This window comes from Microtus pennsylvanicus, chromosome 9 (assembly GCF_037038515.1).
Source record: "Microtus pennsylvanicus isolate mMicPen1 chromosome 9, mMicPen1.hap1, whole genome shotgun sequence".
In the NCBI taxonomy this organism is placed as follows: domain Eukaryota; kingdom Metazoa; phylum Chordata; class Mammalia; order Rodentia; family Cricetidae; genus Microtus; species Microtus pennsylvanicus.
In genome coordinates, this window is record NC_134587.1 from 85951741 (window position 1) to 85973927 (window position 22187).

Genomic DNA, 22187 nt, shown 5'->3' on the forward strand with positions numbered 1-22187 from the left:
TCCTGGCGATGCCTTTGCTTGAACCTCCCTAGCGCTGGGGTTACGGACATGCACCACCACACCCCATGTGGCAACTCTTTTCCCATACAGTTTCTTCTAAACTCGCTCTACCTCTTCCATGAGATGAGCCTCTGTGGGGCCGCAGTGGTTTTTCCCAATGACGTCAGTCTAAAGACTGGCAGGAGAGGTACAAGTTCAGGGTGACAGCTTCCAGCCCGTGCTACCTTAGGCACACTGCTGCTGGCCTGGTTCCTAGAACTTGAAATAAACCTGAGGGTGAAGAGAGTATGTGGAAATAGTAGAGAAATTACCTTCCTATCCTAAAACGCAAGCCTGGGACAATATTTGATTTAACTAAGTAGAATTAGGCTGGTATTTTAAGAAAATGTTTGCTTTCTATGTCTTGAAATTTACCCCACAGAAGCCAACCTGAGATAATATTTTCTTAAGGAAACACCATTAGGAAAAGCTTAAGACGCAGCGTCAACCCAGACCTGGCTTCCAGAATTGAAACATAAATACAGGAATAAAAGTGAAAGACCAGTGGATTTGCTCCTTTTTACATTCTTTCCTGAGATGATGTTCTGTGAGTCTGGGCTCTTTTAAAGGCAAAATAAATGATCTGTAATGAGAAACTCCTGCTCTTATAAATGACTGATTCTAGCAGCCAATAAACGATTTTTATTTAAGAGTGCAAGGCTCCATGGGAGCAGGGGGATACAAAGTCTTGCTCAGTTTGAATTCCAGTTTCTGGACATGTCCTAGCCAGTTCATTCATTCATTCATTCATTCATTCATTCATTCATTCATTCATTCACCAGTATCTTCAGAGTGGTTTCTATACCTACATAATGGGTGGTCACCATTCCTTTATTCAAAAAGTATCTATTACTTTTTACAGATCAAGAGATCTGTTCTTCTAGGCCCTGTGTATGTGCATCTAGCAAGCAGGACTAAGTGTCTAGTTTCAAGGAACTTCTAATCTTATCAAATGTTCAAGACAGGAATTGTAATATCAAGTGGTAATCAAATCTGTGGGAAAAGTTAGAAGTGGGCCTTGACAGCAGGAATGAGCAGAGATAGCCTTTGCCACGGGTGCTGTGGAGACACCTTGATGAGATGAATTTGAGGGAAGGAAGAGAGCTGACCACGCAGCTATCTGGAGTCAAAGCGTCACAAAGAGGGAACAGGAAAAGCAACTGATATGAGACAGGCACACCCCTGGGACAGTGAAGGACAGCCGAGAGCCTAGCATCTACATCAAAAAGGAATGCTGGGAAGACTGGGAGGTGAGATCTGAGGGGTAGCAAGTACGGTGGCTATGACAACATGCTGCCCAGAACTCCTGCTGCGGGAGGAAGACTTGATCACCAGTCATTGCTGATGTCCCCAGATCTGTCATGCTAATCCTGAAGACTCATGTCCACCAGACTGAACAGGACCAGCCACTGAGCAAAGCAGGTATCTAGTTCTGACCGGTGCCTCTGAAAGGTGACCACCTTCAGGATACCCTGGCTGACATTCCCTTAGAGTTGCAAGGGTCCTTTTACCCACCATCCTCCCTTCTTTGTCTCTTCTTCACAGATTTTACATCTTGCCCCATGAGAGGCTGTTCTTGTCCACTCTCGCTTCTCCCTTTATCTGTCCTCTAGGATTCTTGTAGGGCTCTGTGTCCTGGTGTCTGTTTCTCAAAGGCCTTGACCTGAGGAGAGGTCACAGCAGGTCACAGCAGACTTTGAGTCTTATTGAGTAAGAAGAATACCATGGGAAGATTCTAAGTAGAGCAGCGGAGTGGTAAAAAAAAAAAATCATATTAGGAAGGTATCACGGGAGACTAACCAGGAAAAACTCTACCTGTGACCCAGCAATTCTATCCGTCCCCACCCCCATCCGCTGAGTCCCTTTAGTGCTGCCTGGGTGTCTACAGATGTGAGACCATCTACTGGAGCATCGTTAGCTTCTCGTCAACCAAATCCCTGAAGAAAATCGATGGTTCTGGTTCCTCCTCCAGCACCCATCAATCACCAGTATTTCCTCAGATACAGGAGGGACTTCATGAGCCCTGCCTCTATGCATGCTGGGACTGCATCCGGCACTTTCTACATCAACATTCCTACCATGTCTGCCGATGGTGGAAAGTATCTATACTCATGGTATTCCAGTTTAGTCTGCTCCATTAATTCTGCAACAGCTGGCAGCTAAGGGTGGCGATAGGAGACAGGGTCTCTCTGTGGTACCCAGAGTAGCCTCAAAGTCACAGTCTTCCTGTCCCTGCCTCCTAAGTGCTGGGATTTCTAGGCATGTCCCACCACACCCTCAATGGCTGGCAATGTAAAATACACACACTTCTATGTTGTCAGTGTTTCCTACACAATCGTGTACTGTCAGCCTGAGCATCTGGTTTCCTACGAATAGGAGGTGTAAATGCAAGAACCCTATATGTCATGCTTTCGTTTTCGATGCCATTCGTTATAAAGTACCCCAACAAAAAGTGACTTAGGGAAACTCCAAGCTGTAGTTTATCATGTCAAAAAAGGTCTGGGACCTGAAAACAGCCAATCACAGTACATCCGAAGGCAGGAACAGAAGCAGATGCATGCATGTGTGTGACCAGCTCATGTTCTCTACTTTTTGTAGAGTTCAGTCCTGAGCGCAGAAGATGGTACCGCCCACAATGGGTCAGCCCCCACCGTGCATCAAGACCTCTCTCACCGCCATGCCCTCAGGGCAACCTGACCTAGAGAATCCCTCAGTGGGTCAGTCTTTTCCGGGGTGATTCTGCATCAGTGTGACAGGTAGAATTAACTGGCGCCCAGAACACATATGTATGTGTGCAGGAACATATGTGCAACTGGAAACATCATATTAGGGAAGTAAACCAGACTCAGAAAGATAAACGCTGTGTGCTTTCTCTCATATGTGGATCCTACATTTTAATTTTTATGTATTATTTAATTTTTATGTATGTGGGCGGTGGGTAGAGGTCATGACCCTACAAAGGGGACCACGGGAGGAAGAAAGAGAGAACCAGACGAGGAAACACTGGTAGAATGTGTTTGATGGGAGAAGCAGGGGATTTTGTGGGGCAAAAGGAGCCCACTAAGGTGGGGTATTTACAGTTTCCTCTTAATTTTGATGTTTTGTAGGCCTGTGATAATGTCCCTTATGACTTCTTCAGTCACCTTGAACGTGTTTCAGTCAACTCTGTAGATGACCTACTCCCCATCTTGAGTACCAGATCTTGAGTACTGAGGGTACTCAAGATATCTGCACCATTCCTCCCAGCTCGGTGGCCCGGCCCTGTTGGTTCCCTGAAGTGCTCTGATCCTTGACAAAGTCCTTCCACCTTCCAGGTCAGTGTGGAGTAAATTCTGTTTGTGTGGCCCCATGGAGAGGCCAGACGTCACGCCACTCAAAAGCCTCACTTCCATGTCAGAATGGCCTCTGTTCTCCTAAAGATCTGAGCAGACTTCTCCACTTCTCTGAGCTTCTTTCTGCTCACCGATTCTAAAGGAACATAAGAGTCATGCTTACTGCAAGAGGGTTAGTGGGAAACTTATATAAATAATTCTGAGTGTGATACTGACATGTATGTCTACAAGCCATGTATGTGACTTGTGTCTAGGGAAGTCAGAAGAGGGCGTAAGATCCCCTGGAACTGAAGTTATGGGTGGTTGTGAGTCACCATGTAGACGCTAGGAACTGAGCCCAGGTCCTCCGGAAGAACAGCCAGAATTCTTCAGCACTGACCCTCCTCTCCAGTGCCTGCCCTGCTCTTCCAATCCCAGTCCCTTTTCATTTTTTTTAAATTTATTCATTTATTAAAGATTTCTGTCTCTTCCCTGCCACAGCCTCCCATTTCCCTCCTCCTCCTCCAATCAAGTCCCCCTCCCTCGTCAGCCCAAAGAGCAATCAGGGTTCCATGCCCTGTGGGAAGTCCAAGGAACCCCCATCTCCATCCAGGTCTAGTAAGGTGAGCATCCAAACTGCCTAGGCTCCCACAAAGCCAGTACGTGCAGTAGGATCAAAAACCCATTGCCATTGTTCTTGAGTTCTCAGTAGTCCTCACCAGTCCCTTTTCTTGTGTGGCACAGCTTCCTTCTATGTTTAGTGGCGAGGGTGCAGAACACTTCTGTTGTGAGAGAGACTCCTACTCCTCAAAGTCCCCAGCGGAAAGCACACCCCAAGCTTCCTCATCATCGTTAGACTTCTCATTTAGAGACTGCCTAGTTTCTAGACCACCTGTTGACAACTTGTAGGCTTGCAGTCTAATAGGATTTTGTTTCTTCCTGTGCTTTCCTCTGGAACTGCAGGTGCAAATGAAACTTTCCCACCACTTAACATAGGCTCCATGGAGGAATAGGAGGAAGAGAGCAGGAAAGGTCTGACTTCTCCCCTTATGAAAATAATAGCTGCCATTAAGTTCGTGACCATTACATGGTCATTTGCATGAGTTGTCCCCCCGATCCTAAAAGGAACAATAGCGGGTCTTATGCTGCGCACAGCGCTCCCCTGTCTGTGCTCTGTGCGCTAGACCCCAGTTTGCCAGCTTCGGGAAAGGGAGCTGGAGGTTAAAATACACAAACACACACAGACAGAGAGACAGTGACATGGGTCATCCTTGAATTCCCCAAGAATGCCCCCTCTATTGTGTTCAGGGGCAGATTATATACAGATAGCCACGCCCCAGCCAAACCCACCAGAAACCACTCTCCTGTCATCAGGAACTCCTGAAGGTCTCATGCTCAGAGCAGCTGTAGGCACTCAGATCAGGGGATTACAAGAAATTCAGGATTTGGGGTCTCACTGCTCCCAACGGGTGGACAGAATCCACACAGAAGTCAACCTTTTCTCATTCTCTCAGTGCTCACTCTTGGTCCAAGTCATATGCCTGACCGGGTCTCCCTGTTTTTACCCTAGCCCCTTCTCCATCCACCTCCTACCTTCCAGGCTACTGGACAGTCAGGCAGCTGCTTCTGCCTTTACTGCTGCGAGGAATGAACCATCCTGGGATCCCCAGGGGAGGCAGATAATTGAGTATGGACGAATACGGAGTTGTCATCCTAAAGATGGCAAGTGTTAAGATAGAGTCAAGAGTTGAATTTCTCTCATGTCTAAGAGAATAGGGTCCAGGAACAAGACGATGTCCTGGCCAAGCCTCTACCTTCCCAAGAACTCCCAGGTAGCATCTTTCATGAAGGAGAATCCTCAGATACATCCCATTATACATAGAATAAAGCCATATTGTAAACAAAGGCTGCTCGTTCGTTTCCCGGCCGCCCAGACCTGAATAGTCATACAGAAACTATATTGATTACAACACTGTTTGGCTTATTAACTCAGGCTTCTTATTAACTAACTCTTATATTCTGAATTAACCCATTTCTCTTTGTCTGGGCACCACCATGAGGCTGTTCTCGAGCATTTGTCTCCTTGGGCAGCTAAATGGAACCTCCCTGACTCTGCCTACCCTCTCTTTATATATCCCTTCCAGCCTGGCTATATTCTGCCCTGCCATAGGCTAAAGCAGCTTTATTCATTAACAAATAAAAGCAACACATAAGCCGGGCGGTGGTGGCGCACGCCTTTAATCCCAGCACTCGGGAGGCAGAGGCAGGAGGATCTCTGTGAGTTCGAGACCAGCCTGGTCTACAGAGCTAGTTCCAGGACAGGCTCCAAAGCCACAGAGAAACCCTGTCTAGAAAAACCAAAAAAAAAAAAAGCAACACATATACAGAAGGCCATCCTACATCACCACATCCACGATGGCTCTGCACACAGTCAGCCCTGCTTTGGACTTTCTCACACACTTCCCTGGCTTCCTTCCCCTGCCGGACTCCCCTTCTTGTCCTTCAAGGTACCCAGCCTTCTTTTCTCCAAGAACGTTTTTTTTTTTTTGCCTTACTTGATTTCCTACGCAGCATCCCCACGAGTGAGCGTTCCAACACTGCCTCTTGAGTGTGATCCCCCGTCTTTTAAGACAACTTCTCAGACATCTGAAGCAGTGCACCTCAGCAGAAACACCTAATTTCTCTGCTCTGTTATCTTCACGACACTTTGTGAATTTGTCTTTCAGAATTTGACTAGTTTACATCTTGTTAACTGTTTTCTTGGCAGCTTGCTGGTCTCTCTTGCTTCCTGGTTCACCCCAGAACCTCAAAATGTACCCAATACCTGGGTATTAGCAAAAAATAAAATAAAATAATGAGAGCCTATGGTGATAGCTGTCTGTAAAGAGAATTTGACATTTTCAAAAGAATAAGAAAAGCTGTACGTGGATGGGTCAGATGATGTTAAGAAGTGTGGTCCATCTTGTTGATATAGCCACGTTTGACTCCTTCAGTATGAAGACAGGCACAGACATGCTCACGATAATATCCAGAATTTGCTTTAAAAAGTATTCCGCCTTGTGGGGAAAGACATGTGAAGCCAGAGCAGAATGGTTCTACAGTGACCGTACCGATGGGGCTGAAGAGAAACCAGTGACCCAAGAGGAGCGATGAACACGGGGAAGGCGAGAAGAAACGCATTTTAGAGAAGATAAAATACAACGAAGAATTCAAAGTGCTGGGGAAGAGCATGAAGCCCAGTGATGCCTGGGGTGGTGGTAGATTGAGGGAATGGGGACACAGAAAGATGACAGAGTCAAAAATCAGTAAAATCCCAACGCTATCCTACATGGCCTCCAGGAGCTGTATGGGTCAGTATTCTCGACGTGTGTAGTACAGTCCTGAGCAGACCTAACAACACCATGGCCCTTGAAGACCGTTCAAGACAGGCAATGAAAAGACTGTCTACCAGGCTGGCAGGGCTCAGCAAACTAGCACCTGGTTACCAAAGAGAGGGGTGGAGATTTTTTGCAACCAGTAGAGGGCAGTGTTAGGTCATGAATTTCTCAAGTCTTAGGCAGTCGCTTTCTCAGCTATGTTGAGCCTTTGGTTAGTAGCTGAGTCTAGTCCGCATCTCCTTTCAATCCTTCAAGCTTCCCTGGTCTGTCCACAGTCAAGCATGGATAGCAACGCCTCTTTATCTTCAGGGAAACTGGAGAGTGAATACCATGTTAAAAGCACACTGACCATCACCCCTCCTAGGTACCATTTGAAAGTACACCATGCTCCATAAGGAAGCCCTTTAATGGGGATATAGACATCAGTGTACACGTCACAATCCAAGGTTCTGTTACGCCAGGCATCTGCTAACCACCATTTAACCTTGCTAAGAAAGCATGATGATATCCATTTCTCAAATAAGCAATCTGTGCTGAGGGTGTAGGTCAGTAGTAGAATCATTGCTTGTGCAAGGTCCCAGGTTCCTCAGAATTTAAACAGAAAGAAAAGAAAAGCTCTGTCAGAGGGAAAAACCTAAAACCACTGAAGCTTCGTGGGTTGGGTGAGGTCCCAGGGTTAGTGAGTAACAGGGATGGGATTCTGCTTCGGTCTATTGGCTTCTAAAAGTTTTGTGATGTTCACGGGCTAGTCACAGGTCCCGAATTCCTGTTCTCAGACTTCCTTGGAAAACTTCAACATCAAAAACCACCACCACCACCACCCTCCAAACACGCACCGTCCCCTTTCAGTGGTATGGAGCCCTTGAACTGAAATTATCAATGCAACAAAAAGACACTTCTCACACCTGTCAAAGTGCTGAATTGCTTACTGAGGTTTGTCTTTCAACCCTCAGGCAAATTATCTTTCGGCACAGCATGCAGGAAACACAACACACCCATATTATTAAGCAGGCCCTGTATCTACTCCAAGCACATCTGTTTCTAATCTGATCACTGCTGATCACTGAGTGGGACATCTCAGCCGTGGCTGTCATGGGCTATGATGCTGACAGTAGCCACAGGGATGCTGTGAACTCCTGACTACACAGAAAGAGGCTGGTCTGGTACTGTGGGAGTCTCTGGCCTGAGACTGTGAGCCCAGGTAGGACAGCATTTTATCGGCTTCACGAAATCTAGCATCAACAAAGAAATTAATCGCACTGACAAAATTGGCTTTCTATTGGCTCATGAGATGGCTCAGTGGCTGAGACTGTCTGCTGCCAAACCCGTGACTTGAGTTCAGTCCCTGGAACTCAAGCGGTGGAAGGAGAGAACTGACTCCAGCAAGTTGGCCTCTGACTGCCAAATGTGCACCATGGCACTCTCTCTCTCTCTCTCACACACACACACACACACACACACACACACGCACGCACGCACGTACGCACGCATATAAGTATACACACAAACTCACACACGCATGCATGCATGCACACATGCGCACACACACATAAAATAATGCTTCAGTGAACTTTCTTTAAAAATATGTAAGGTACAACAATCTGGGTCATAATTAAAGTCCTGTATGCTTTTATTTATAACAATATCAGAGGCCAGATCATCCAGAGACTTGCTTTGAAGCTGCCAAGGCCAGGTTCCCTGCTGCAGCCTTCTGGATGAAATCAGCTCAATGAAATCAGCTCAAATTGGGGGGCAGAAGACGGAGGGGGCGTGGAGATAGGCTGCTTTTCCCTTTAGAGTGCTGAAAACCCTCAGAGTTCACAAGAAACTGATCAGTGTCTTTCCCAAATCATGCGAAATAGCTAGCCAAGACTGAGCACTGTTTCGGCTGCACCTACATGCAAGTTAGCAAAGGAAACAACAATCAGTCTCACAGGGTTATGGTAGAATGCTCCAACAACTATGGAGACACTAAGCGACAACAATTTTTATGTCCCCTAAAGTCCTCGCCTCCAAGGGGATGGTATTAGTAGGTAGAGACTTGGGGTGGGGGGTAAAGAGGTGAGGAACGCAAAGCCTTCGGATACGATCAGAAGAGAGACCCTCCCCGTCCTTTCCTCTCTGTGAGGAAACCCAGAGTCTGCTGCCTTGCATCTTGGATTTCTCAGCCTCCGTAGCTGTGAGAAACGGCATTTCTGCTGTTTAATAGACAACAAACAAGACTTTTCCTTCACTTGCTTTTCTCTATAAAAGGGGAGAGGGTTTGATTGATTGGTTGGCTCACAATACTTGATTGAAGTCATTGTTAGTTCACACCCCTGAAAGAGTTGGATTTAGTTTATCCATGGCTAGCACTGAGGGTTACTCGGGTGACGATTTGGAATCTGATCATCCTCTTTAGGGATCACCCGTGGACCAATTAAAAGCTTGACTGGAGAACGTGGCTTGGATCCAAGACCTAACTCTGCCTTGTTCTTCACTAATTAAATCCCCCGTCCTTACTACTGACTCCTGCCCTAGGCTAGACAGCTGGAGAACTCCCCAGAACTCAGGGTCTCTTGTCCTGGGGAAGAAAGGGAATGGAAGGGGGGTTGGGTTCCACCTCCTGCAGCCAGACAGTATCAGAGGGACTGGAGTCTGGTGTCTGTGAGTCCCAAGTCACCATCTCCACAAATCTGAAGAAACTGATGGCCCTGGGGAAAAGAGAGTTGGAGAGAGGAAACTGGAACTGTTGCCACAGGGGAGGGCAGTGGTGGGGCTTCAGTATTGGCTAAGTTCCGTCTATGGATGGAGAGGTGATCAAAATGAGAACTATTTCTCCTTCCAGACCCCTTACCTTTTTTTTTTTTTTGCTTGGTTTGTTGTTGTTGTTGCTGTTGTTTAGAGACAGGGTTTCTCTGGGTAGCTTTGGAGCGTGCCCTGGAACTCACTCTGTAGCCCAGGCTGGCCTTGAACTCACTCACAGAGCTGCCTGCCTCGCCTCCTGAGTGCTGGGATTAAAGGTCTGTGCCACCACCACCTGGCAAAAAAAAATCCTTTTTCTCTTGTAATGCACTCAGCCACTTTCTGAGTTTGCACAGAGATCACAGTGGATTTTATTGGCTGGAAACTTGTTTATTTATTTATGGTTATTTTTCCTCTCACCCAATACATCTCTACTACAGTTTCTCTTCTTCCCTCTACCTCTACATTACCCCCCCCCCCATACTCTATTTCTCTTTAGAAAAGAGCAGGCCACCAGGGCTATCGACCTATCACAGCATAACAAGATACAAGATTAGGCAGAAACCCTCATATCAAAGCTGGGTGAGGCGACCCAGTAGGAAGAAAGGGGTCCCAAGGACAGGCAAAAGAGTCAGACATCCTCACTCCCACTGTCAGGAGTCCCACAGGTAACGCTAACAATCATAACATATCTGTAGATGACCTAGTGCTTAGTCATATAGACTCCATGTTTGCCGCTTAGTCTCTATGAACCCTACTTAGTGATTCTGTGGGCTGTGTTCTCCTGGTGTCCCTGACCTCTCCTCTCCAGTTCCTACAATCCCCCCAGACTTCTTTTAGCCTGCCCATCCCTGTGCTGAGGCGTGAACCCAGGACTTTATCACTGAGCTACATCTCCAGGACTCCATTGAGCTTCGATAAAAACAAACTTTCCAAAGTTCAAAGCAGAAGTCCAAAACTTTCCGTTTTCTCCCTGTGCAAGAAAACAATTCATTTTATCCGATATTTTCACTGCCAGGGAATTGCTCGATGCAACTAGACCTACAGTATCATAAAACACTGCTTCCCCCACCACCTTTTGTCTGGTGACCTCAAATCTACGGGCGTGAATGTCTCCGGTGAAAAATCTCCTTTAACATTTGGGTGTTTTTATTTTTTTTACTGCAGTCCTCACACTTCACTTTATAATCAAAGCCTGCTATCTCCTGCTATCTTGGACTTGCAAAACGTGTGACTTTCTCTAATCCTGACCCCGTCTGGCACCCACATCAGTAGTCACTTTTAAAGAAGTGCCAACTGTGAGCTTCCTATTTCAACTTAATCTTGCATGTTCGATGTGAAACTGCCTTTACCACACTGCACCCTAAGTTAAGAAAAACAGGATCTACTTCCCAGCAGGGAGATGTGCCAAGCAAATTTCAATTTGTAAGTTGAGTGCTTGGAGCCATGCGTGGTTCATTCTTTTACATGTCTTGGCTGGGAGGAAGTTAATTTGAAAAGTTCACTAACCTAAACAGAGTCTCACTTAATCCTTAGCCTCCCAAAGGCTCAAGGATATGTGCTACGAGGGCTCTAATGTGTAGAGATCTGACTGATGTCACATATCCTTAAGCTGCTTGGCTCGGAACGGGATATATAAAGATATTTCTTGGCGCCATGTCAGTTGAAGGGAATATGTATATGACCAGTGTCTAAAACGCATTAACCTGAGACCCTGGATTTCGGAACTTTGGGAGCCTTTCTCTGCACAGCTGTACTCTTTCCAGAGGGAGAGGAAATCTGAGATCATTTGTCCGCCAGCATCCCACACTTAAGAGGTACTTACAAGGCTGCTGTAGGGGGCGGGATACTTGGTTGTGGGAGATGACAGTCCGTCTGGTATTCTGGAGGTCTGCGCATCTCCATGTGAATAGCTTGGTGTCTGAGACAACTGCTGTACCAAAGCCTGGGATACAGGGCTGGGCATAGGTTTTGGTGCTGGCCAACATATGGATGTTGAGTGAGAGATTCATCTTTACCCCAACACTCTGCCCCCTCACTAGCTGTGTTGCCCCAACCCCAACACTCAGCCACCACCAGCCTTCAGTTTTCCTACCTGCAGATCAAATGTCAGAACTGTCTCTGTGTCTGAGAGCTATGCTAGACGCCACAAGGAAGAAAAGCATCTAACGGGACACATTCAAGGTGGCCAAGGACTGGTCATTGCGGCTCTTTTTTTTTTTTTTTGGTTTTTCGAGACAGGGTTTCTCTGTGGCTTTGGAGCCTGTCCTGGAACTAGCTCTGTAGACCAGCAGGTTGGTCTCGAACTCACAGAGATTCGCCTGCCTCTGCCTCTCGAGTGCTGGGATTAAAGGCATGCGCCACCATCGCCCAGCATTGAGGCTCTTTTTAAACTACCCAACAAACAACTGTTAAGCCCCATTTCCCACTCTCACCCCGCTCCTGCACCCCACCTTCGCTCTTTTTATAAACTTCACACCAACAGGGTTTCACTCCAGCCTCTGATCCTGAGATGCCCCAGGGAAATGACTTGTCTTGCGGACTCCAAAGCCGGTCCTCACACTCTAGCCTGGTTGGTTCTCTTGAATTCATCCATGGCTTGAGGGTGGCAGTTTCACAGAATACCTAAAAGTGGCCACGAAAACTATCCCGCTCTGTGCTCAAAGACCTTCAGTGGGGGCCTGTCATAATCCCAGACAGGATTGAACCTTATGCATAATATGCTACTTCCTGCATACAGACTATAAGAAAATATGGTTTATAAACTAGGCACAGGAAGAGGCTAACAAATATAACTAGCAAGAAAGAGCAACTGTCCCAATCTGTTGTCGTAAAAGTTCTGTTGCTGAGCTCGCTCGTGCTGGCTCCAGCGCTCCGTCTCTCGCCCTTTCTCACGGCTGTACTCAAGGATCCACGGATCTGTTGGGAGCCGTTCTGAGTTTGCGCTGTACTCATGGTTCCACACATCTCCAGGAAGCCGTTCTGAGTTTGCGCCGTACTCATGGTTCCACGGATCTCTAGGGAGCCATTCTGAGTTTGCACTGGGGCGTATGATGAACTCTCACACCCACACGTTCCCTCCCACTGGTGACCTGAGACATCCCTTCCTTCAGTGTTTCCTTGCTGTATACACTACCTTCTTATTAGTTACTTCGTAGCCATGTTGTTACTTCCTCAGTGTTGGGGTGCTTGTGTTCGAGTAACCCCTAGAATGGTGTGTGGCTTAAAATTTACGGATTTCTTATTTTTAGAATATTCCCTGTGTCTAGGCTGCAGCTGATGTTGAGTAACTGAAACTGAGCAAAGCAAAAGCTAGCACAAAGGAGGGCAACTCTATTGAGTCCTAACTCACACCCAGTGGATCAAATGTTAGGCATCCTAAAGAGGGGGGCACACCTGAGGCCCCTCCCATTTCTGTCTGAGACGTGCCCAGCAGTGCTCTAAAAAACTCACATGTCTGCTTTCAGGGGACACACAGTCCATGCGGCCTCTGGTATTTACTTAAGGACATCTGTTAAAGCTACCAATGGAAATTTCTTTTAAAAAGCCTTTGGATTCTACTTGTCCGCGTGTGTGGTGCTTCATCCTCTGTAGCAGGCCTATAGCCTAAGGAAGGGGTTTTGAGAGAGACGCCATGGATCCTCTGCCTATGACAGACGCTGGTTAGAATCTTTGCTGGTAAGCCATTGCCACGTGGCCATACACAGGCTCTTTAGCCCTCAGAGACAGAGGTGATGATCCCTGCGTGTTTCACCATCGACTACTCTAGTCCTCCCCACTGAATAGCCCCCACATTAAACGGCATTATTTGTTTACTGCCAGGATCTTGAAGGAGCCCAGCTTTAGATCTGCTCAGTGGGCTGGGCCAGCACAGCCTTGAGAGTACTGCTCTTTCCAAAGCAAGCGAGCCACATTCTTATTTCATCAGAAACTGTGATTAAAAAAAAAATAAAGCAAGCATCTTAATTTTGTCCTAAGAAATAACCAGGCTCTCACCTCTTCATCCCTTTCTACGCACCACCATCTTTGAGTGGAGTGCGGGAGAAACCTCACATACCTCAAGTCCCAGCTCCTCGGAGAAGCCCTCTGTGATTCTTCCAGACGACTAGGCTATATGTTCACAGGCCTCATGTGTGCTTCTTTGGGCTGCTCCTTAGTCCTGCTGTGACTATAGACAGGACGAAGTAAAAAGATGTTCTCCATAGCAACCAGTGAGGTGATCAGAGAAAAAAAAATGGGGCAGGCAATTATGCATGACTTTTTGATAAGCAATAAGAAATTCTTAGGAAATCCCACATAATGTTTGGAAAATATTTGGACACTTTTGTTATGGATGATTGAGGTGAGAAGGGCCAGCCTTGGTAGTATAAGAAAGCAGGCTGAGCAAGCGATGGGGAGCAAGCCAGTAAGCAGCACCCCTCCATAGCCTCTGCTTCAGTTCCTGCCTCCTGGTTCCCGCCTTTAGTTCCTGTCATGGCTTCTCAGCGGCAGATAGTGATCTAGAAGTCGTATGATGAGACATACATTTTCCTCCCCTAATTTGCTTTGGGCCAATGTTTTTGCCACAACTGAGAAGCAAGAGAGAACGGGCAGTGGGTTTCCCCCAAAATCACAGAGCAGTATTCTTGCTCAAATTGGACTACACAAGAGGGAAACCTAAAGCCTCCTGTGGTTGAACAGAAGGTTCAGAGGAGGAGGAGCCCAGTTAAAGTTCAGTCAAGAGAAAGTTCTTGCGACCACCAGTGACAGACACAGTGCCCAGAGCCTCTATTTTTCTGTACCACGTGAAAGCTGTAGAATTCTGCACTGGTAGTAAAATGGAATTTGGTGCAGGGCTAGAAAGTCTCTGGTGATGCCATGGCACCAGAACCCATTAAGTAAGACTTTGCATAATTGCTGGGAAATATTGAGAACTGTGCTGTAGAAAGTTTCTCCTAAACGCTTTGAATAAATGTTCCAGATAGCCAAGCCATAGCACGGCTCTGTGGAAAACACAGAACGGAGAGAACTCAAGCTCCGCAGATGTGTAAAAATAGATATGGGTCAGGCAGGAATATGGAGATGAGCTCTCCGTAGGCTGTGAAGCTGGTACACTGTGTTTTGTTTTGTTCTGTTTTCTCAGCTACTTCTTTCACCCCCGGCAATAAAATCGCAAGAATGAGTTGCAAGAGAGAGAGAGAGAGGCTAGGTAAAAAAAAAAAATTCTGCTGGAGTCAGGGCTCAGGATGCTCCAAGTGCCCACTCCCAGGCAGGCTGTGCTGGTGGGAGCACAGGGGAGAAGAAAGGGCAGATGGGTTAAGAGCATCCAGCCACCTGCCGATCAGTCTTTGAACAAGGGTAGTACACCAAAAAAACAAAACAAAACGAAACAAAAACAAAACGAAACAAAAACAAAAACACAACGTCGGAATGTGCGTCTGAGGTAATTCTTTGTGAAATGGCTAATGGTCACCCAGAAAGGCTTTCGGAGTCTCTCTCTCTCTCTCTCTCTTCCTTCTTTCCTCCCTGTTTCCCCCTTTCCAATCCAGACCCAACAGCTTTACCATGTACAGAAGTTTCTCCTAATTTTTCAGCTAGACAGTAGAGAGCAAAGACAGGTCGGAGGGTTTTGACTCCGAATTCTGCGCACTGGGGACAGAGGTTAAGGAAGCAGGCACTGCCCTGTGACCTGGAATTCGGCAGTTGTTTAAACTACTTTAGAAGTTACTTTTGATCCTTTCGTGCTTCTTGGCACTGAACCTCTTCTGTAAACTGCCTTCACAGTGACTGTTATCATGGCTGCCTTACGGAGCCGTGAGCAAACAGCCTCAAGAAGATGGAGGTGTCTGACGTCACTGTTTTGAAGGAAGAAGTCATAAGTGCTTTTGCTGGGGGGGGTGCGGGGGGGGGGCAGCTCCTTAACGTGCTTCAACTTTCCTGTACTGAAAGTTTTGAATCAAGAAGAAAGATGTCTCTTCTCAGCAACAGGGACATTGCTGATGGTCATGGTTCTGAAGGGAAGTTGCAGTCTGGTCCACTTCCTGGCTTCCTAGGTCTCTGGAAGCCAGCCTCATTTCCTCAAAGACCTTCTGCTGGGTATTAAATTAAAAACCACTGAGACCAGGCTTCCCATTTGACCCTCTATGCTTATATATAGTAGATAGTAGATAGGAGTGTGTGTGTGTGTGTGTGTGCGTGTGTGCGTGTGTGCGTGTGTGCATGTGTGTGTTCAATTAGTGTGAGTTTAGACCTCCATGGAGAGTCAACTAAGACTGGCATAGTTGAGGAAGGACCAAATCCCTCACCCCTGCATCAAGGCTGGGCGAGGTATTCCACCATAGAGAATGGTTTCCGAAAAGCCAGTTCATGCACCAGGGATAAATCCTGGTCCCACTGCCAGGGGACTCACAAGCAGACCAAGCCACACAATTGTCACCCACATTAAGAGGTCCTAGTTCTGTCCCGTGCAGGCTCCCCAGCTGTCAGTCCAGAGTCTGGGAGCTCCCAATAGTTCAGGTCGGCTGGCTCTGTGGGTTTCCCCATCAGGATCATGACGCCACCTTCTTGCTCATAAGATCCCTCCTCCCTCTCTTCAACTGGACTCCAGGAGCTTGACCTAGGGCTTGGCTGTGGATCTCTGCATTTGCTCCTACCAGTTACTGGATGAAGGTTCTATGATGACAATTACCATAGTCATCAATCTGATTATAGAAGAAGGCTGATTCGGGAACCCTCTCCACTATTGCTAGGAGTCTTAGCTGGATACTCAGTCATACCACAAGGACATGTGCTCAACTAGGTTCATAGCAGATTTATTCATAATAGCCAGAACCTGGAAACAACCTACATGCCCCTCAACCAAAGAATGGATAAAGAAAATGTGGTACATTTGCACAATCAAGTACTACTCAGGGGTTATAAAACAATGACATCACAAAATTTGCAGGCAAATGGATGGAACTAGAAAAAAAAATACTGAGTGAGGTAACCCAGATCCAAAAAGACAAACATGGTATGTATTCACTCATAAGGAATATTAGATGTAAAGCAAAGAATAACCAGGCTGCACTCCACAGCCTCAGAGAAGCTAGGTAAGAAGGAAAATCCTAAGAGGGACATGCATGGATCTCCCTGGGAAGGGGAAATACATGGAATCTCCTGGGTAAACTGGAAGAAAGAAGGAGAGGGAATCGGAGATGGCTGATTTGGGGGAGGGGCGGAGAAGTGAAAATGATATTTTGATAGAGCGGCTCATTGCAGGGTTAGGGAGAAACCCGGTGCTAGGGCCTTACATTTAAAGTATGGTTTGTGCAGTGTCTGTCTTTCTATGATGAGAGACAAGGCTTCCCCTTTTTATAAATGTTGGCATTCAGCTTTTCAAAATTGTACTTGGTAGTTCCTCTTTGTTTTTGTTTTAAAATCGAGTCGGGCAAGGGGCGGGGAGGCTAGAAGAAACAACAAGAGCAAGCAAACAGAAAGGACTGCTCTGATTGCGCTTGCTTGTGGAGCTTGTTCAAGTGTGTTTCGTCCCGGTGCCAAACAACACTCGCTCAGATTGCAGCGATTTCTGGTGCCCTTGCCAATGTTTGTGTTATTTTTAACTTTAAAGATGGAACAGATTGCTCTAAAATAAATTATTTAATCTAATGTTTCAAAGAGTCCCAGTACTTGTGGCTTTCACTTCTGGCTTCTCTGGGGTGGAGCTCTGTCCATCATTGCCAGCCCGTGTTTTGGTACCTCACTCCACGTGGAGGGTGTTTTCTTGCTTTCTTTTCTTTTCTTTTCTTTTTTTTTTAACTGGAGTCTGTTTTGCACTATTTAGTCCCAAATGTTATCAGGTGGGTCATAGTTTATCACTGAAGCAATACCTCATCTTTTCCAAGAAAGGAGAGAATCATGTTCCTAGCAGCTCAATCCCTGATCTTGTAGGAGGAGAATTGAAGGGATGCTGAACTGTCTCTGGGGTGAAAAGCTAAGCCACCTGTCACAAGAATCCACTCTTCCCAGGCTGATTCATATGTAGACCTCAGGCTATGAATAGATAGATATATGTGCGCGTGCGTGCATGCATGCATGAGTGTGTGCGTGAGTGTGTGTGTGTGTGTGTGTGTGTGTGTGTGTGTGTGTGCGTGCACACCACTCACACAGAAGCCAGAGGATCAGAGGTCAGAGGATAACTTGAATCAGTTCTTTCCTTCCACTATGTAGGTTCTGGGAATAGAACTCAGGTTGTCAAGCTTGGTGGTAAGCTCTTTTGCATACTAAGCCATCTCACCAGCCCCCTCAATGTAACTTAAAACAGACTGGTTGGAAAGGCCCAGCTTTGAGCAAAGCCATCCCTCAATCAGCTAGTGGATGTCTGCCTTATTTTTGAGACAGGGTCTCATTACACCTCTCTGGCCTCTAACCCGTTGGTGACTCTTTTGTTTGTCCTCTTGGCACCGTCTATGAAAAAGAAGTCTCCATAGTGACAACAGAAAGGGACAAGTTGTGGTACTTTCTCTCTTTCCTAAGTGAGGATGAAAAGTTCCTGCAGTCGGATTGAGCAAAGATTTAAAGCAAAGAATGCAGTGACCCCATGCCTCCTCCTGCCCGCAGGCCGCCATTGTGAGGTCCACCAGATGACCGGGAACTACATGTGGGATCCCAGTACCAACAAATCCTTCGACATCGGGGTCAACCGAGACAGCCTGATGCCCCTCTGGTGGAATGGGTCAGAACCCTTGTGGATCACGCTGATGAAGGCCAGGAGGAAGGTCTACATGTACTACTGGCCAGGTGAGTGTGCTGGCCTCCAGACCCCTCCCCTCTCCCAAACCGCAAGCACCATGGAGTCTGCCCAGGAGAACAAGGCAGAGTCCTTCAAAGACCACGCCCTAGTTGAAAAGCGGGAGTCTTACTTAAGAACTATGTTCCAGGGGCACATTAAAATTTTTTAAATTAACTTAAATTTTTCTTAAAGGTATATATTTCATATTGAATGAATTCCCTCCCCACCCCTTTACCCCTCCCCTCTCACACGAATCCCCTTTGTGCACCTAGTTTCACTCCCGCTGTTATTTACTGTATACACACGTGATTTCATGTGACTATAGAAACCAGGGACCACAAAGGAGAGAAAGGACGTGGTCTTTGTCTCTCTGAGGCTGCCTTACTGTGCTGAGTACGTTGTCTCCTGTTGCATCCGTTTGACCAGAGATGACAGAAAAGCCAGCCTGAGTATAATTTCTGCCGTTGCTGCACGCCGAGCCTGTGCGACCTAGACTGGTTCTCTAACTCAGCTGCTGTGAGCCAACGTGCAAGAGCTTCTGCAGTAAGACTTAGAAGCCTTTGAAAGACCACTCAGGGAAGCAGCTCTGTCATACGGCAGTTCTAGTCCGAGCTTGTGGAGAGGCCCCCATACTTATTTCCGTGGGGGGCTGGACTAGCTTACATCCTACCAACAGGGCCCAAGGGTTCCCTTCTATCCACATCCACGCTAGCATTGCGGCTGTTGTTTTCTTAGCGACTGCTATTCTGACTGGGATATGATGGAATCTGTGTATTTTTTATTTATATTTCTATGATAGCCAATGAGGCTGATATTTTTTCATGTATTTGTGTTTCTTCTTTTGTGAGCTCTCCATTTCACAACCCCGTTTATTAGCTGGCTTGCTTACTTTCTTGTTGCTTTATTTGTTTGAGTTCTTTGTGTATTCTGGATAGTGATCCTCTCCCAGCTGCAGACTGTCTATGGGCAGGCCTTAAAGACCCCATTCCTGAGCTCTGTGACATGAACAACTACAATGCCATTCCCTGCTCCCCTGGCTCCAGTGTCACGTGCTCGAATTTCATGTGCAGCGTTTTCGTATGGAGGAGAAATCATTTTTGGCTTGCTCATTGACTTTTACAAAGGAGTGGAGTACCCTTTCTATACACTTTTTAGAAGGAATGTTTTATTTGTTCTTTGAGAAGTTCATCCGATAGATTTTGAATTTCTATGCCCTTTCAACTTCCCTCACAGCACTGGGAATGATAAACAAAGCCCTCACAACTGCTTGGTAATGAGTTACAGGACGCCTCTCACGGTGGACTCCTTTGTACACCTAGATAACTGGGAAGCAAAGCTCTTTTATTGTAATGAAGTTAAGTAACCTGTCTTGGCTCCTGTGAAAGCCAGTGGATACTGTCAGCCTGTCCATTGGATATCTTTCATTAAGAGTGAGGAGATTTGGCTGGGCAGTGGTGGCGCACACCTTTAATCTTAGCATTCGGAAGGCAGAGGCAGGCGGATCTCTGTGAGTTCAAGGCCAGCCTGGTCTACAAGAGCTAGTTCCAGAACAGGCTCCAAAGCTACAGAGAAACCCTGTCTCGAAAACAAACAAACAAACAAAACGAAAAAGAATGGGGAGATTTAGGAGGAGCCAAAGGCATTTCCATCAACTGGAAGACCTGAATTCAATCTTCAATCTTCAGAACCCACATGTTGGAAGGAGAGAACAGACTCCAGCGTGTTGTCTATACACACACACACACACACAATACAGGTAAAACCATGAGGGAATTCAATATTGACAAATTTGGGTTCATTCTGTCCTCAGGTGATGTGCACTTATCCTTGTGAAGCCAGTTATTGGTAAAAGCCTAGAAGAAACGAAGGAATAAACGAACAGTAGCCTGGTGTGAGGCAGAGAAAAACAATAGAGATCTCACTGGCTTGGGCTGTGGGGGAGGGAGGGAAGGAACAGCTGAGGGAATTGCGAAAGCCCAGGGGATTATGGGAGAGCGTGGCTGACAGGTGTGGGGGAGAGCGGAGGGAAGAGTGAGCCATCCAAAGCCGAGCCACAGATGGCGTGCACTGAGGGTGTGGGCTTTGTACAGGAGTTCGGAGGATGCTGTCTGGAGGTGGCCACGTGGAGAGCTGCTCAGGGTTCTCTGTGGATCTCAAAGGGTGGCAGGACATAGACAGATGGAGCCTGCAGAAGGCAGCCCCACTGCCAAGCTGTGCAGGAACCCTGGTCACAAAGCAGGGACAAGCATCCACAGGTAGGCTCGCAAAGGCCAGCACATAGCAGTGTTAAGTCCAACTTAGCCAGAAGAGCTAACTGGCTTATTTTACCAACAGGGGTAAGTTCAGAGTTGCACAAGGGATTTTGTTCATCAACCATCAGTCACCTAGACTGATGGGATGTTTTGGGTCAGGGGGAGGAGAATCAGTTGTTTGACATCACAGTGACCAAATATATCTGACAGAAATTCCGTAAGAGAACAACGGCTTATTTATTTTCACTTCTGGTTTTAAAGATTGATGTCTACAGTCATTGGCATAATGCATTTGAATAGAATACTGTGGTTCATGGAACCTGTGGCAGAGAACAACCCTTCACATCACAGTGGACCAGGGACAGACGGCAAGACTGGACCCTGAGACCAGACTGTAACTGTCAAAGGCCTACTTACTCCTAGTGACCGACTACTGTCAGCTAGGTCCTATATCCTAAGAGTTCCTCAGCATCCCCAAAAAGTGCCGTGGGAACAAACATTAAAAGCATGAATCTATGGGGACCATAATGGCTCAACCCATAACATACAAGTTTAGGGGTATGCCTTTATCTGAAATAGAGACCCAACTGTGGCCATAAAGTTGGATGCTAGACTGAGGAAGTGCAGGTCAATCTAGACTTGTATAAGGGTCCAGTTCTGATTTAAGCCCGTAATGGCAAGGTCTGAAACAGAAAGAAGACTTTGCTGCACATTGAGGTTACTTTTAGAAACATTATTATCAATGAATGCAAGAGATTGCATGTGCAGGCACAGGAGGATATGACTGCTGCCTGGTCACTGGCCTAAGGACCACCGAGATGAATACTGACACAATACAGCGTAGCCACCTTTCATGGTATTTTAAGGTTTTGAAAAGCACCATCTATATAGTTGGCATCCCCCCCAACACACACACACCAACATCCACATGCCTTGTTTGCACGCAGCTCTGCCAATGGTGTTAGGTATAGCCATAGAAGCCAGTGTCATGGCAAGGTGGGGGGAAGTCCGAAGAGGAGCAGTGATTATATTCCAAAGCTCCTACTGTGGTCCTACAGAGCATCGTTTTGCTTCATTCGAGAGAATCTTAATTTATGTATAATCGCTGAATATATGATGAATCTCAAAGGCAAAATCCCTGTACGATATCTTATTGCTTCCCAAGAGCAGCTCTCTATGGATAAGAAGGAGCCCTAGTTCAGCAGCTAACAGACATAGTAAAACTGCCTGGTTAGCAGTTACAGAGCTAACAATGAGAAGAGAAGAGGCTAAAACGAGGCTTCCTCAGTGACCTACATGGAAGTTAGCCAAAGATCTGGACTGAAGTCTTCACATTAATTAGATGAAAAGTATGTTGTTTCTTACTCTGTCTAGTCCTTCACAACTGAATGCCTTACGGAGGTTTTTCTGAGCGTAGGCTGCCTAGCCCAGGCTGCAATGCCCCAGTTCCCATCCTTCCTGCCAAAAAGTGCTGAGGGAGTCACGGTCACTGTGGTCCATTCTCCCCTCCCTGGTGCCTTCCAGCATCAGATAACGACCTAACAAGTGCTCATTTGTCTCTACAAGATTAAGTGAAATGCCATGTGTGTCTTCTAAACATGCCTGGATTTTATTTGTCTTCTTGTATCTCCTGTTTCCTTTTCCACTCCTGAAGGGACATTGCACAGACTTCTCGGTGAGGCCTGGACAATCTTGGTTGCTTCAGTGAGCTGTGTTATGACACTTTGAGTCTTGC

General features: G+C 46.6%; 1 protein-coding gene across 3 annotated transcripts in view; it reads left to right on the forward strand.

Moving 5' to 3' along the window:
• The window catches only part of Enpp6 (ectonucleotide pyrophosphatase/phosphodiesterase 6), a 99254-nt gene that overhangs the window by 20064 nt on the left and 57003 nt on the right, over nucleotides 1–22187 (forward strand). For 2 of the 3 annotated variants that reach the window (XM_075986730.1, XM_075986731.1), the window contains exon 2: nucleotides 18029–18208. In XM_075986730.1, coding sequence (XP_075842845.1) covers nucleotides 18029–18208 — 180 coding nt within the window. Of the gene's footprint in view, nucleotides 1–3146; nucleotides 3354–18028; nucleotides 18209–22187 lie in introns of all 3 variants that reach the window. The other variant, XM_075986733.1, reaches the window with a different exon arrangement.